Source organism: Pungitius pungitius, chromosome 3 (genome assembly GCF_949316345.1).
Source record: "Pungitius pungitius chromosome 3, fPunPun2.1, whole genome shotgun sequence".
NCBI classification, from domain to species: domain Eukaryota; kingdom Metazoa; phylum Chordata; class Actinopteri; order Perciformes; family Gasterosteidae; genus Pungitius; species Pungitius pungitius.
The window spans coordinates 8,235,394-8,253,128 of NC_084902.1; the positions used below are offsets into that span (position 1 = coordinate 8,235,394).

At 43.3% G+C, this 17,735-nt stretch overlaps 1 protein-coding gene across 1 annotated transcript in view; it reads right to left on the minus strand.

The window, feature by feature from the left end:
• Positions 1–17,735, minus strand: part of grik4 (glutamate receptor, ionotropic, kainate 4) — a 200,086-nt gene that overhangs the window by 52,632 nt on the left and 129,719 nt on the right. The window contains exons 6-8 of the mRNA XM_062561160.1: positions 15,135–15,300; positions 9,492–9,670; positions 5,998–6,051 (exon numbers count right to left, since the gene is read on the minus strand). Of these exons, the coding sequence (XP_062417144.1) occupies positions 5,998–6,051; positions 9,492–9,670; positions 15,135–15,300 (399 nt within the window). The remainder of the gene's footprint in view (positions 1–5,997; positions 6,052–9,491; positions 9,671–15,134; positions 15,301–17,735) is intronic.

Consider the following 17,735-nt stretch of genomic DNA (forward strand, 5'->3'; position numbering starts at 1 on the left):
TAATAACCAGAGACACATTGATGACTCAATCATTTATCTACTGCCTTTTTCCGAGACATTCCGCATGATCACATCGTCATCTCTTCAATGAGCGGTGAAACGGTCATGTGAGGGTGTGTCATCTTTCTGCGTTATTGCTGGTTAAGGGACATCCTCTTCTGACACATTTCTATACTGGTCGTATTGACTCTCTGATATTACAAGTCAGAAAATAAAAATAAATATTCCCTGAACATTTCCACTCAAGACACATGAATTTTAACGAAGTTGTAAAATGCAAATGGGAATCACTTTAATCACCTACTTCACAGGAAGGGAAATGTCTCTTTTAAGAGAACAATGTGAAATGCATTGGTATGCAGTGGTTCTGAAAGTCACTCATGAATAATTCATGTCAAATTTCGAGGGTTAACAGGTGGTAACGTGAGGTCTCTTCATGTTCAGAAAATACTAAATTAAATGGGAATTAATAAAGAGACCTTGAAATGAGCACTGACATTAATGGAAACCAAACGCAGCCTACAAATGAGAAGAAAAAAAAGATATATATATAGAAGACATTTAGGAGTTTTTGGGCTTCCTTGGTAGTGATGGTGGCATGTTTAACATGCTAGTCAGGCTTTCCTGCCTTATCACCCAAACCCCAAATCCAAACATACTGAGAAGGATTGTTTACCATGAAATGATAAGAAGTTCTCAGCCTCTTTTTATCTTAAAAGATTAGCCGGACGGCGGCTGGATGTTTGTGCAAATTACGGTAAACAATTTGTGAAGGGTTCCACCCCTCGTTCTCAGACCTTTGTACCGGTGAGGAGTTACGGCGTATTGATTACTCCGTGTCAGGCCCATTACCACCGGCTCTGCCTCTGAGCCCCACGTCTCCATGACTGCAGTGTTGACAATTGTATTACAGCCACATTATCTTCCAAATCCCAGCCCTGCAGTCGCTGCTCACTCTACGATGTTCTTTGGGAAGTTGAAGTTTCATATTTGACTGCCTTTCCGTGCTCCGTGGCTTATTTCTTCCCAACATTATCTCACAACCCCGTGTCCAGCCGAGTCCTACTGTCACCACTCTACGCTCTCCTTTGATTCCCTTCTTTTTCTTTCCTCCTCTCTTCACTGCTTGCCTAATTTATGTCCACATTCTTCCTCTTTCATTAGCTGCCCTGCGTTCTCCTTTCGAAATCTATTTTGTACCTGGCGTCTACTGTATAATGAACTTGAACCTTGCCAACGCAAAGTCACCACAAGCCAAAGAGCATTTGGCTCTTTGTACCACTTAATGTATCAAAAACCCACATGCATGCTTTGATAGGAGCGCTTCTGTTAAGTGGGAATTTCTCACTATTGCGCTTGGTGAAATTCCAGCATCTCTGCGACATTAACGGACACAAAGGAAAGGAACGGTATTTCAAATTAACAGGGATTGACTGGCAGAACAGGAATATGACATTGATAAGTTGCTCACATGTTTTCTTTTATAACAATGGATCGCTGAGTCCTCTTTAATCTCTAATTTCTTTCTAGTTTGCTTCATCAAGTCATTTCCATCTTCAAATCATCACAAGAAAGCCTAATTGCTTATTGGTGGCTTAATTTACCCCTTTGTCATGCTTCTTTAACTAACGCCCAAAGTGGACTTAATTCAATTATGCATGTTCATCTGTTTGGAAATCCACTGGTGCGTTTAGCATTCACACATTTAGCATCTACCAGACAAGATATTAAGGATATATTGAGGGAATATCAAGTCTCTCTTTTTTGCATTTTTAATCATGAAGCGTGATGAATGTTGAATGAAGTAGTTGGACTCTTTGGTCATTCAAGCAGCTGAAATCTGCTGTTAAGTCGTAATACTTTAATGAGATCGTTAGGTATCTTTGGACACTAATACATCGGTAAACTCTGCATTATGCTAATGACTCACAAATAATTTATAGTCCAAGAGGAACACTTACATCGCTTCCAAAACAAAACGGGGAGGAATTAAGACAAATAGAAAGGCTCACTGCCACAACAAACCGAGTAATTCAAAAGCGTTTTCAAACAGCTTGTTAAAGCGATCCCACGGCTGAAGACCGCTACAAAGGACCGCCAAGACATCCTTTATAAACTATGACGTCGCAGAAAACAAAAAACAAAATGCTTATCCAAAGACTATTCAAACGAAGCATCATAATCTCCATCTGTCTGCTACAAAAGAGCACAGCGAGCCCCTGTCACCATCAATTCATCAACTCCGGAGCTGAGCCAGCAAGACCAAATCACCTTTGACTGTCAGTATAGATTAAATTGTTCATGGTTATTTTGATCAGGGAGCATACAAATCCCCTCACCCTACCACAACAATTAAAGTAAATACGATATTGGATAAATATAACTAAAGCGACAGATAGAGGACACACGCGATCATCAAAGTACCCGGACAGTAGAGTCAAGAGTGAACATTAAACGTGAAAGCTGAGGGGGTCTTGATGAGAACATTTGGAGTTGATCGATTTGTGTAACATTGATCAACTGAGATGAAATAGAGTTTTAATGGAGTTTCATCTTAATCATCTGCCCCTTCTCCGTCTGTTTCTTCTCATTCTTCCACCGACTGCGCAGCTTTTCAGGAGCAGAAACTGTCTCGTCTGCAAAAATTTAAAAAATGAACCTGCAACTGACTTTGAAGGCTTCGTTTGCTTTTTGTGCTCTCACCCCCTATACTCTTCCATTAAATACATTCAGCTGAGATTTGAATGAATAGATAACTGTAAAACACTTGAGGGTTTCAGACTCCAAACATATGCTAGTGTATGCAATATTCATGCTGATTTTGGCCTCCACCAGTCTCAGAATGACTCTGGACGTGATGTCTCTGCCTCACATATAGACTGTTACTGTTAGGAAATAATTATATGAATAGTGGAAAACAATTAGTTTCCAACAAAGCAAAAATTCTTTCAAACTAAACCGGATGCATGTACCCCAGCATGCTGGACAAAGATATATGGTGTCATGGCCAAATTGGAATGTGTGAAACTGGGTGGCCATTAGGAAGGATGTAAGTGACAGTTTGGTAGCCTATAGCTGTAACAGAGATCACCTGGATACAATCCCTGAATGTACAGTACAGGGAGCTTCGGTTCTTCGTTTTCATGTCCAAGCTGCACAAGACTAATGTGTTGAATTTGACGAACAGGAATCTCAGTAAATCATCAAACCAATTTTGCTATTACATCACAGGTTTATAAAAAGGTCTATAGGCATGACATTTGGTAATGCTCCATCTCTCCTCCTCCCCCTACTCCTCCTCCTCCTCCTCCCAAACCACACTCACCGAGAACATCATAATTCAGAAGCTCCAGGAGGCTTTAGAGCTCAGTCTGAACATGTCTGGCAAATTCAAGTATGAAATGACTAATGGCCAAAGACACATGCATACACATTCCAGATAGAGAATATGTATGAATAATGTATTTCATTCAAGACTAAGGGTTAGGTCTTTATCCTGTTATACACCCCCAGTATAAAGTAACGGCAAGGGCGTCAAAAATCAGAGAATCAGGGTCTTTTCTTCTTCCGCCATGCTAGAGAAGACAAGATGGTTTGTCTCTTTTTTTCAGATTGTCAATTATGATTATCAACACTAATGGTTCTCTCTTTATCTGGGGGACGTTACACAGAACACAATCTGATATCGCTACCATTTCAGGGTGCAGCAAACAAAGGAAGAGCCACATGACTACGCCTCTTTAAATCTGCAGTAATCAACATTTTCTATAGCAGAATGGATCAGATGATGAAATAATGGCTGTGTAATGTGAAACAGGTCATTCGAGGGGACAAACCCAGCTCTGCAGTTACAAAGCTACAGAGCATCTTTCAGCTCATTGTTTTTGGTTCCGTTGTTCATCTTTGGTCCAATCCCAACTCTTTCGTCATTGCTTCCAGCCGCAGCAAATGGTCCATTAGGATCACTATGGGCAACGTGCCTGGTGTTAATCACCTGAATCACCAGGTCTACTTAGCTTATATAAATAAATGCCGAGTTTAATTAAAACTAGTCTTAGTGAAAGTTGGTGTATCACAGTCTTCAATAACCTAGAATCGATAATACCAAGACGGAGGTATTTCACTCCTTATGTTTGTTATCATTAAACTATAATTACTTCATCATTGTCAGCCAACCAGCAAGTACGCAGTATAACTCCGTTTCTATACAAAACAACACTGTCTTAACCTATGTTACATTTTACGCGGGGCGGTAAAAACTGTGTCTGTGTGGGCAGAAAATCTAACCTTCTGGTACCCAATTAAACTCCTACATCTAATAAATAATACCAATAATAAATACCAGGTTCAGATTAGAGTCAATGACAATCAAAAGCTTCTGCACGTGTCTTGGGTGGCAACATTCACTGTTCTAATCAAAGGAAAATCTGATCTATCCTAATTGGTGCAAAGAATATTAACTTAAGAAAATAAGAGTTGCAAATCATTTTTAATTCAGTTATTCTATACAGTCACCTTCCTCTAGCAAAGTCTGGATGAATTCAAATAAAGCTGTTTATCAAAACATCCATTTACCAGTGCTCAAAGTGGTGGGGTTTTATCCAAGTTTTATTAATAGTCTTTAGCAAAAAAGGCTGTGTCTCTCTGTGCAGGAGCGCTTTTTGTCTATTCAAGAACTGACAAATTCAGTACTGAGCTTCTAGTGAAGATGCATATGTGTTGAGCACTGTATTGTGTACTGAATACCTCTATGACTACATGGTTGAGGTTGTGTGAGTTTGAAATCTTTTAACTATGTTTTACTGTTAAATGCTCTCCCCTTTTAACTAAATTCATTCAAGACTTTTCTTTGTTATTTAATCCTTTTTTCTAATTTATGGAAAAACAGCATTGTGTATGGCCATTTTGAGGATTCTTTTTATGAATTTTGTGGAGAAGCCCATCATGGTACTGATCCTGATCAAAACAACAATACCATTGTTATATTCTAATTGAGACAAATTCATACCTGAACTAGGGGGAACACACACACACACACACACACGTACGCACACACACTGTGCCCTCCAGCAGACACCAGAGCAGAGTGAGCTTATAACGTTACAAAGGAAAAGCTAAGACAAGAGGGTTAAGAGAGACAAAAGAGAGATGCAATAATAAAAGTGACTGTCAAGGGCTGAGGAGGAAAACACAAATGTATCCCACTCTTAATGAGTCATAAATCAGCTGGATATGAATCATCCCCAGAGCGCTAATAGAGCAGATTGTCTTTGACCTTATTCATTTCCATAAGGGAGCAGCTATCTGCTAAGTTCACCATTGCATTAAACCTTCCCAAAGCCACTATTTTTATTGTCAAACCAATCCTCCAGCCTGTGGGGGACAAAAACCCTATTACTCTCTAATTTTCCAACATGGTAATTGATATTCTATTAAAACAACTGTGCACTGTAATGTGATGTGATTTCACCAGTATGAAACAGTTAAATGTTAATCTATTCATTACAAAGGTTCAGTTATCAGAAACTATGCTAATCAAATAAGAAAACAACAAGGTCATTAAGAGAAAAATGTTTTACACCATGAGCATACAGGACATTATCTGAAAAGTAGGAATAGAGGAAGGATGTTGGGGGTCTCTCATTCACGGTTAGGAATAAACGTTGATCCACAGCTTCAACGCTCATTCAATGGGAACTTGGCAAGCTTTCCACAACCTTTGCACCAGCAAAAGCGACAACATTGCAGTACGATGACAATGATCATTAATGTGTTTGCTCCCGAAGTGCACTTCGACCAATAAAGGGCAAACAAGAGGACTGTATAGCCATGCTATAATTCCTTTGTCGTAGCTCCAACCTGCCACACTCTATTCATACAATCATTCATTCAAGTGAAGAGCAGCACTGTGATACAGAACAGGAGCCCAGCATTGGATCCTGCAGGTGCACGATCGATCCAGCCTCTAAATACCCACAACACTGGCCGTTTCCTTACCAGAGAGGTGAAGATGTAGGTGTAGTAGACTGACAGCATCCCCAGTTCTGACGCCTGCAGAACAAAAGACGAGAGGGACAGTAGGTGAACTGAGCGAGGTGTGAAACAAAACACAAAGCAAAGCGAGTCAACGATGAAAAAAAGGGGGCAGAGGGCGAAGTTGAGAGGTCAGTGCTTCAGTGTTCAACTCGAGCTCCACTCTGCAACAGACAGATCAAATCCACATCTTGATAAGATACACTCTTATCTGACAATGGCACTGAATGGAGCAATTAATATCCGGGATGCATTAGTATGCTGCTCGATGCTTTCTTACAATTTGATTAAATCAAAGTCACAGTGAGGAGCAGTTGTGAAGGACATGGTGAACTTTTCATAGTTTCATTTCATTAAAGTCATCAGCAAAAAAGAAAATCATCGAGGCAGGCTATAGGCTTCTATTTAATCACGCTGTGATCCTCATTATGATTGAAATCAATAAATGTCAAGTAGAGTATATATTAAACCGAGCAGTTTTTAGAAAAATCATCAGCTCTAAGTGTAATTCTTCCTGAGCAGGAGTTCACTCAAATAGCCACAGAGTGTCTTTCCCACACCGGACCGCATTTACATCATGAATTTATTTCATGCTATCATCAGTCTAAGGTTTTGTAGCATCAGAACGAGTTCAATAACAGATATTTTGCTGTCTAATCTTAAAAAGTGTAACCTGTGTGTGTGAGTGTGTGTGCAATTTGGAGAGTATGGCCCTCAGTTGCCAAATATTCTGCCCGAGTGTTCTTAAGGAGCATTAATAACAAAACAGTAGGAATTAGAAGGGCATCATTTGGCAAAAACATCCAACGTCAAATTTCATTTTTAAACTCTGAATGACCTCACATGACATCTTCGTAAAATGTCGTCCTTTCACTATATTTATTATTTAGGATTGCTTCTCAAACTGCAGGTTCTGAATTGTGGTTCAGAAAGTTATTTGTTAACCTTGGGGTTACAAAGTAGTAAGTGACACGTGCTAATGGGGTAATAATCAAGTGATCAATCAAGTCATATTTTAAAATATCTTAAGATAAAAAAGAAGAACTAACATTATTAATAGAATGCGTAAAAGTTGCAATGTGGTCAAAGTGTTTGGATGCAGGGATAGCTACTGCAATAAGCATGCTAACACTTTCCTTCAGAGACCACGGTCCAGTCCTCCCTAATGACAGAACAACAATAGAATAGCTGCCTCAATAATGTCTGTGACACATCCAGGGTCCGTGTGCGTCCGTGTGGTTTTGTCCATTTTTGAAATACGGTGGCAGAAGCCATGCACAAGGTGTCCCTTTCGCTGGCAGCAGGGCGTGTGCAGCTGAGGGAGACGGACCTTCCGTTTGCAGTTATCTGGAATTCAGCGGGGGGGAAACCCGAGCACCACAGGTCTGCTCCTGGGAGACATCCCCTCCCCCCGGATCAAAAAACCTTCAGTGGTTGCCGGCGCTCGTGCTTGACCGAGCGCTGTGATCTCCTGCGTTGGGGTTGGCTGAGTTGCTGAGTTTTTCTTTTTTTTTTCTTACTTTTTCGCAACTTTAAATTTGATCCATCTAACAAACTATCAAAGCTTATAGTGATACTACAATGTAACAAACACACAGATGACGCACACTTTATGCAGGCTGCACACAGGAAGATAATAAGAAGATTGTGTTTGAGTTTTGGAAGTCAGGTTGAATATAGCGGTTTATGTAACCAAAACAAGAAGCTCCTTTTTGGTTCTCTAAACTGGAAATAAGCTTCCATCGTTGCTACACCGCTGCTTCGGTCAGAGTGCGCACGGTTCGCACCGTCTCTCCCACTCTGGTTCATTATGAGCACAACGGCGGAGGGCTGACTGAAGGAGATTACATTCAGAATTCTAACACTGCTGACCTAAACCCCTCTGAATGCTAAAACCTCAGGGAGTGTGAGACCTTTGTCTGACGAGGGTTTGATGTAAGATGTTAACAGACAAATAATCTTGCAGGACAACAGACAGTTCTCTCCCATGGACAAGATGGACGCTCTCATCATCATTTCAGAAATGTCACATATATGCCGGCGCACATGTTGGATATGTTTGGCGACAACACGCTCCGCATGAAAGGCGGGACTGCCGACTTTCCACCGCCGTGCTGCTGGCCATGTCGTGACAGAATGAGGCATGCGGCGTGATACATCAGGGAGACAAGAAGACAAAGACATACAAGTGTGTGCAAGGCCACACGAGCGGGGAGAAGTGAGGAAAAGAAGGGAAAGAGTCTCCTCCAGGCCCCCGAGAGCAGAGAGTGAAAAAGAGAGCAGCTCCGTGTTCAGACTGAAGGGACGGCGGGAAAAGACAAAGAGGGACAGAGTGACGTCCCACTGAGGGCCCCCCCCCCCCCGCTGCCGTGTGGCCCAGGGTTGCCAGCGTTGCCATGGTGACTGAATGACCACTGATGGCAGCCCGAACACTTGATTGAGGTGGGAGATTGAGACCGCTGTGAGATGGAGGGACTATAACATAGAAAATGAGGGAGAGGCAAGATAAACATCTCCACCCCCCCACCCCCCCCCCCCCCCCCGTCTCCCAACGCCCCTCAGTCTCAGGTTGTTGTCGCCTCCCCTCGAGCCATCCATCTATTGCCTTCTAGAATGAATGAGGTATGCATTAATTACGAGAGGCCGCATGCTGCTGCCGAACACCCACAATCACCTACATCCATGTCATCCAAGCTCTTTACCAACACCAAGCCTCCAAACAGGAGAAAGATTATGTTGGAGTCAAGGTTTTAATATGTGCAATTAGCCGAGCAAACACAGGGCATGTTAATGTGCTACTGACAGAAATATTGCCAAGGAGAGTTTTTTTTTATTTTTGGAGAACAGATCCAAAGATTCATCATGGACAACTAAGACGTGACATAATCCATCCACTTGATTTATTTATTGAACGGCTTGCTTTAATCCACAACACAAACTGTTGGAAAGTTGACAGAAGGGGCTCCTTAGTTTTTTGAGTCTGTCCTTACTCACACTAATCCAGTTAACCGTGGATAATGGAGATGAATTGTTGGAATGCAACATGAATTATTGCTCTCATCCATATCATTTGATGCTACAGGTTTTTTCGACACGATTGCCTGGATTCCTTTTGCCTGTTATTTGGGAGGAGACTTTATACCAAGTTTTGTCCCCTGCCAAAAGTGCATAAATCCCCTTAATCTTCTAATTCAGAAAAGTAAAAGGATTATTGCTATCACTAAGATCATTTCACGTTCAATATGTTCCTGCAAATTAATTGTGGTGAATACAATGTAGACATTTCATTTCATTCATTTCCAAACTGAGGACGAACCAACTACTCTCCGTGTACAATTGTTTTTAACCTTCCTCTTCTGGTCGTTGGCATTTTTCAGTTACTTCTGCTATTGGGAGATATTTCAAGTTGAATAAATGAGAAGTTTGAAGAACGTGGCTATAATGTGAGCCATACTAACCCGTTCCAAAATGATATGTGACATGGTGGCGTTGGCATCGACTATGATAGTGGCGGTCTTGTCATCTCGTATCTCTTTCAGAAGCGGGGTCGGGTCGTTGCAGTCGTCAAGCATGTGCACCGACAAGGTCTCCTTGGAGATGAGGAACTGGCTGAGCAGCTGCTCCAGGTTCAGCAAGCCTGCCGGAGAACACACACAAGAAAAGAAAAAAAACACAACAGAAACATTACTTGCAATAAAAGGAAGATTTTACGCATGGTCTTTTTTTAAGTTGATAAAATAAATGCATTCAGAAAATGGTGGTTCATATTGTTCATACTGCCACAGGAATCAGCAAGGAACCCATATTATTTTTTTCCATACAGAAAAAACGGACCTATTACCTTTAATTACAATTACTGTAAAGCCATCAAACACAAAGGGACATTTCTGCAACTTGGCTTGTACTCATTCCTCGGTAATAGACCATTTGACTCTACTGAGGGAAGTGGGATTTACCCTAATTAAAACATGGCCGACTTAATCAAAAAGGCCGCAAGCAGCCTTTAACGGTCACTCGGCATTTGTCTTTTTAAAGGACTGATTCTCCATGTAGGAGTTATGTGAGGTGTGTCCAAGTGAGAAAAGGACAACCCGAATAAGACTCAAGCAGTCAGACTAGCAAACCACGTTGTGTTGGTGTTACATTGGCCTCACCGTGGCAGTTTGGCAGATCCCATCACAATCATGTAATATAACTCGATAGTGGCAAGGAAAGTAATGAAAGAAGGACTTAACTTTGGGGAGGGGACTCACATGAGCTCATTCGTTACGTGGTTTTTCCACTATGAAGTAATACGGAAATAGCACTTCAGACTAGGGCGTCCACATCTTCATGTGATTTTTGCCATGGCCACAGCCGAGCAGTTCATCTATCACTTGGAGACCACGTTTGAATTTCAAACTCAAGCCGACTCGTTCACAGTACATTAACACAAGCGGCTGCCCCAGTCAACCTGCATCATGTCTAATAGCTTCAGTAATTCTGTCTCAGTGTCTCTTACCCCTGTCTGCACGGCAGTGTCTGTACCGCGCGTGTTTGTCTTCCTGTACCTGGCTAACTGTGACTCATGCACCCCTGAGACATCACTCTGGCTGCTACTTGCTCGCCTGGCTGTGTCTCCTACCCGTCACATCGGCTTCCTCGGCAGTATAACGCACGGTAACTTTGATGAGCTTGAAATAGCTTCTAATAAACCACCATCCTCGCCTGCCTCCTGCATCCACTCGCTATGGCTTTTCGCTTAGCGTGCACACACACACACACATTCACATGCAAATAGAGTAACACACAGAAGAAAAACTTGTATTCTGGCTGCACAGGATTCAAAAGGTTGAGAATATGTTTGCACCAGGTTTGTGACAGAAGATGTGATTATCGGTGCGGCAGAATCAACATGTCAAATGATTTTCCTTCATCTCGAACCATTTTGCAGTCAAGTGTTTAAGTATTTGAAATCCTGCAATGTTTACATTTACGTCTACCTGGTGTGACAGAAGTGCTGTTATGCTGTTTGCCTTGGGAGTCGACTTTTAATGGGTACTATGGGATTAGTACTTTACCAGGTGTTTCTCTTAATGTTTTTACGTGGAGGGATTTTGAAAACATGTCTCATCTGTGCAGAATCTGAATGAGGGCTCGTGCTATTAGAGGTAACTCCTCACCTTGCGGTAGTAAATCACAGGTGGAATTGGATTATTGATGCTGATGGACAAGTCCAGGCATTAAAGTTACTCTTAAAGGATTTTAACTTTAAGATAAGTAGTGAAAGTTAAGGTTTGAGTACAGAGAATGCATCACATCAAAGAGGATCGTATCAAACCTGTGTCTTAGTTACCACCCCACCTCATTATGGATGACTCATATTCTTTTACAGACACACAGCTAAAGGTGACAATCGTTTGGTTAACCCCAATATACTTTCCACCTGCTGATGTTACAACGTGACTGCAAGACCAGAGAGACAACCCCCCCCCCCCCCCCCCACACACACACACACACACACACATATACCACGGATGCAGCAAACAAAGCAAACACCACGACACAGAGACCAGCAGTTTGAAGATATTGAACTGTGAATTTACGACAGTGTAATATGAATTCCTTGGGATATATAGTATGTACAATAAAACCATTGTACCAAGACAAAGGTTTTAACACAGAACCAAAAGCCTGTATAGAGGCTGTGCATTATTGTGACTCAACATAAACAGTAGAGCAGTAAATGCTAGTTTTATGACTTGGTTGGGTTATATTAGAGATTCATGTTGCGGTGATGATACTCACCAAATCACTTTCATTGCCCGGTGCTTCAGGAGCCTGATTATTAACAGAACTCCTCTGCAACAAATTTCAAGGCTACAGAAGTGTTTGTCAGACCGGGAAGTGCGGACCTCGACCCTCTATGGGTGTCTGTTAGCATGCATGAACATTTTAATGTTAAATGCATTAATCTGGTTCTTGGATAGACTTTATCTATGGAGAACTTTGTGCTTGTGTAAACAACGTTGTGTCGTTGTAAACAATTGAGTCACAGTGGGCGACTGTAGGTGAGTGGGGATCGCGGTCGTCCTCCAATCAGAGGGTTGGTGGTTCGATCTCCGATGTGATGTGTCCTTGGCCCTCAACCGCAGCATTGCTCCTGTGGCGGTGACTACAGGGTGTGAATGTTCCTGTGGGGCAGGTGGCCCTGTGTATGGTTGCTCCTGTCACCAGGGTGCGAATGGGTGAAGATGTGTTACATGATGTGTTAACGCGCTTTGAGTGGTCGGAAGACTAGAAAAGTGCTAATTATTTGCTTAAATGGCGACAGGGTCAGTGTTTCACGACAGGTTGCGTGGGTTACTGACATCACTACTGTTAGTTGTTAATGTCATGCCACACTCTCCTTTCATTACTGTATGTGACTATTGGGCTTTAGACGTGTCTTTGGATAAAAAAAAAAGTCATTTAGACTGAGTAGTACAAAGTTGTAATTTAAAAGATGAGCTGGAAATGTAATCATCATGAGACAAAAAAGAAGAATTAATAAGACACCCTGAACAAGTACAAACACACATTGTAGTAAAAACCTGATAACAGAAGTAAGAAAAGGGTTTTCTATACTAGCTGCACTGAAACAAAAATGTCAAACCCAAACTATGTGCAGAAGTTGAATATTGGTCTGCGTGCGATTCAGGGCTGCTGCTTTGTTGCACTAAGAAATCCTGCACCTGTACCGCAGCTCCAGTCAAATTTGAGAGTTTATTGGATGTTCTTTTTCAGCGCCCCGACAGCTGTACCAATCACCTCACTAATGAAAGGGCACTCCTGTAGCACGGCGCCTGTGAGAGTGGGGACGGCGTGTATGTGAATGCATTGGGTTGGCACGGTGTGCGCGTGGGAACGAGGCGAGTGTATGCATTCATAGGGCGCGTCTCGTTTAATTGACAAAAGGCCACAGCCAAGCGGCACGTGGGGCCACCCAGCGGGGGGCCAGATAAATTTAACCACATGGAGCGTATTCCGGTCCAGACTCATGGCTGCTGCCACACACACACACACACACACACACACAAACCGGTGTGGATAGCGGAGCTCAGCCAGATTAATGTCGGTGCTGGAGTGCCTTTGGGCATGGCGCACACCCAATCCTGCCTCCTCAGCCATTGCGGGAAAATATTCATGAATTGGCCACACTCTATTAGGCTGTCACTGGCTTGGGTGATTAATGAGGACGGCACATGTGGACGAGCCACCGACAGCAGGCTGCCAACCGACGATCTGACGATGTGAGCTGACGGGCAGGGTGGAGCCAAAGTGGGATGGGTTTCAGCTGATGATATTGCCGAATACAGACCTTCACACACACACACACACACACATCGAGGCATGCTGCCATTTGCTGCATTTTCTATTGAATGGATGAGGGTCGCTTGAGAGGGAGCAATCAATACAGTCGCGTCACTTCCTGGACTGTCTACCTCCTGGTGACAATGTGTAATTCCAGCCTAGTTACCCCCTCCCCCCCCAATCTCTACATTTCAGGCAAATCACATCCTCTCCTCACCGCTCTGATTTCGGACTCCTCTTGGTCGATTTTATCTACCTATAATCTCCTCTCAATTCTTTTCATTTCCTTTACAGTTTTCTCTCACACACAAGTAGCGACCTGCACACCCACACATCCAGAGGGAAGAGAAGAAGGGGGGCTTCTTTTCTCCAAACTCACCAATATTAAAATCCGAAGGTGCACAAAAGCTTTTTTATTAATATTCTTGCCAGAGGGGTATTAATCAATCGCTGGAATAAAAATCACTGAAACAAGTTCTGATCCCCGACTTGGAAGGATGACTGACAGGTGAGGAAGCACCGAGAGGGATATATTTTTGTTCCTTGCGGTCGTAATAGATAACAGTGTTTCCCCTAGAATTTACAACTTTGAGGGGGCGAACAGACTTTTGGTAAGTTATTTTTTCAATTCCCACATGACGGAATGATATCTGGCAAATCGTACTATGAAGTAAAAAAATAGTCTTTCTTCTGTGTTTATGTAGGTTAACAGAGCCGTTCATCGGACCCATCTCCCTTCTCGTTCTGTATAACATTTCTGGGGGCCATTTCTAAACAGTCACACACTTTGTGCCTAAACAAGCATAGTTTAATCAAAGTATTACTTTTTCATTTGCCTTGACTTACTGTATAATAATTCTCCATGAACCGATACGTTCAAGTTAAGAGACAAATCTCTTCCTAAGAAGGTTAAAAATGAAAGGAGATTCCAAAGTAAAGACCAAGAGACATTCAAAGAGGAAGTTGAAAGGCAGAAGAACTGAGAATGGAGATAGGCAGGGCGGGCGGGCGGTTCACAGTGGCTCATTGCCATCTCTGGGCTGTCTGACACATGGTTGATGTCTCAAGCCCATTTCCTTTCTTCAAAGCCTTGTGCTGATTAGGAGAAAGGTTAGCTGGTGCCACTCGGGGTCACGCTGCCTTTGTCTATGAAGCTGTAATTAGTGCTTGCTGGACTGCGAGAGGGTGGGAACAGGCCATGATTTAATCTTCCTCTCTATTTACGAAAATAACTACACTCAAGGAGATTTTCATGCTTTTTTTTTTAAGGTCACTCAGTTTAGTATCTAACGAGTGCCTTTGACAAGGAGGCGGTCAGCTCCCTGGTGAATACAGCTGCAAACATCATCGTCTTATAATCATCTGATGGTATTTTAGGAGTGTGAACTGATGAGATTTAAGGCTGAAGACACAGCTTAACACGCTGTACCATTATTTTAATTTATGGGGGACAAAATCGTTGGAAAAGAGTGATGTGAATGGGATTTATTTTGGGAGGCAGATGTCTGGCGTGTCGCTGTGAGAGAGTTCTAACTGTGGAGAGCAGCAGCTGCTTCAGAAGAGAGCATGTCACAGGGTGAGATGTTGATAAGCAACACATCTGTTGGAACACAGTTGGTGTGCGTGCGATAGGTTTGTGCGCGCCAACATGTGTTGAGGGGATAGCAGACACAAGACACAAAATGTTCGCACTTTGTTGGCACCTTCTCCCCAGGTGTGTGTTGGATTGTGTGTTTTTGTCTTGACGGCGTGAACCCTGTACTACTCACAGTCAGCCTGTGCACAGATGAGGCAGGCCGTGGTGCCGTTAAAGAAGGTCAGAAGGCCGGCCACAGCCAGGCTGATGTCCGTGTTGGTTGGCCTCAGGTCCAGCGTGGTGAACCGGGGGAACTGAACCTTCAGAATGTCCTCTGGAGCCACCTTCACGTAGGGCACCTGCACAAGAGAGGTTCAGGTCATCCATCCGACCATATACACAATTGCAGCAGAGTGACATTTCGCATTCATGTTGAAAGAACGCAGCTGCCTGTCTGTGGCGATGCGCATGGTAAGACTACACATGGTGGTGACTGAGGCACTGAAGCAGATGTACGAGCAGGGATCTAAAAACCTATATTTGTCCCGCCCACACAAACAAGACCTAGTTAGAGACATCTTCATTAAAACACCCCCTCACCCACTGTTACAAAACATTTGTTCCCCCCGGGCACACTGTGGAGCACCTCAACTGGAACTTTTATAAGACGTGCACTCTCACAAACACATGCGCACACACACACACACACACACACACACACGATACCACAGTATCAAAGTGCCTGTTCTATTTCGGCAATGAAAGCGGCTGCTCTTAGCATATTACACGTTTCATTGGGGATGTTAATGGTATCACTAAAGAAACATGTCCTGTTCATCCCACTCAAATGGCAAACACGTTTAAAATCTATTATGACTATTCCATCATTTGGAGAATTGGCTTTGCATGGCAGAGCATGAACAAATAAAACAGTTACTAATGCAGACTTTCAGAAATAATTGCAGTGTAGTTACTTTGAAAGCAGATGAATTGGACATATATATTTAGATAAGTACATAAATGGATAAAATTGATCCTTTTTGTCATAGAATTTATGGTCATTAAGAGTGAACTTTTCCAGCAACCCAAACTATCAGAACTCTTTTTGCCAACTAATTACTTGACCTCAGTTTGCACAGTTGCCTGTTTTTCTTTGACAATCACCACGTGTCCTTGTTTCAGGCGTCTAGACTTCCCCGCCCTCATGTCTTCCCAGTGTGCTGATTGCAGCTGCCCTTCCCAATGGTGTCCACCTGCGTCTTGTTGGCTCACCCACACACAAGTGGCCAAATAATGAGAACCTGTGTGTGAAGCAGATAAATCTTTCTACACTTTTACCCTGAAATGATTGTGAAAAGCGTTCAACACCCTTGATGGTTGAAGTGAGAGTCATTGTTCAAATCCAAACTGCTAGAAACTGAAAATAAAGATGCAGCACGTGAGATTAGGAGAATTCCGATTGCTCCTCCGAACGCCTTAATTATGGTGAAAGTGCTGGCAGATCTAAACGTGTTAACAGGGATCCCAGGCTGTCAGTCGGAGGGTCATTATTAGCTGAAGCCCCCCCCCCCCCCCCCCCGCCCCCCATATGAGTGCAGAGCGCCGGACAAGCACTAACCAGTGGGGCATGCTCACATGCACAAACAGCCCCTTAACACATTCAGCGGGAGAGCAAATCACTTATATTTTCAGGTAGGAATGAATCATCTCTATCAATGCACAGTTTAGAAGTTTGAAGTTGTTTGCGGCTAAATGAACATTCAAAATGTTGAATACAGCTAGTAAAAACAGCAGAAACATGGTAGTAGGAGGATGTGTTTTCTAAGTAGTCAGAGCAGAGATGAGACACAAAGAGTATGTTAAATAAAGCCAACCAAGCCTTCAGTAGGAATCAATAAATACACACTACACCTCTCTCTGAGCACTATTGTGAGGCGTCTTCGCTTAGATTGATTGCTGTGTTTTCACAGTGCAGATTTGCTGTATATATAGAAATATCTGTATTCCTTAGCCGCATCTATCGGATTGATCATACCTCCCCCACTGCACTAATGGGTAAGACAAGCACAGGCACGTCTGCACTGTCAGAAGGGCGGTTAAGCACATCGCAGATAACCTTGCAGCATTTTAACGGGACCAAAGCAACAAACCCAGACTGCCGCCACCAACAAATCTGCTGAACTTTAGACAAATCATAAACTATATGCCCCCCCCCCTCCCCCCCGCCACCAAATTGAAACCTGTCTCCCATATATTTCCTTCCACTAAAACCCATCCCTGCTTTAGTTCTCCACGAGATGCTGCCGGGGCTCGCAGTGAGCGCGGGGAGGGATAAAAACGGGTAGAGGGAGCGTGCAAATGGCTGCAACAGTTGTCGGGTCGGGTCAGCCGCCAAGGTTTTTTGCAGTGGAGCGCGGTGGAGCGTGAAGGGGATGCAAGAGGACATGCTGGGTCTGAGAGGAGGGACAGGGAAGGGAGCCTCTTCATCACGCCAGATTGCCTGTCTGTGTGGTTCCCAACGTGCCGTACACCGCTTTCCCCGCCTCGTCCCCACATCCCCCATCGGGGCGTGATGCAGTGCCCTGGATGTCTGGATGGATGGAGGTGAGGCCACTACTGACAGCCCCCGCTGAAATGTCATTCAGTCTTCTCACAGAGTCCTAAAAACCTGGGTAATAGCCACAGAGCCCACTGGGGAAATGTGCCTCTCCTTCAGGTGTGTCCTTCGTCTTCCCTGTTGCATTTGTACGATTTCACACAACTTTTTCTAATTTCTGCCTCCGTCCCTGCTGTT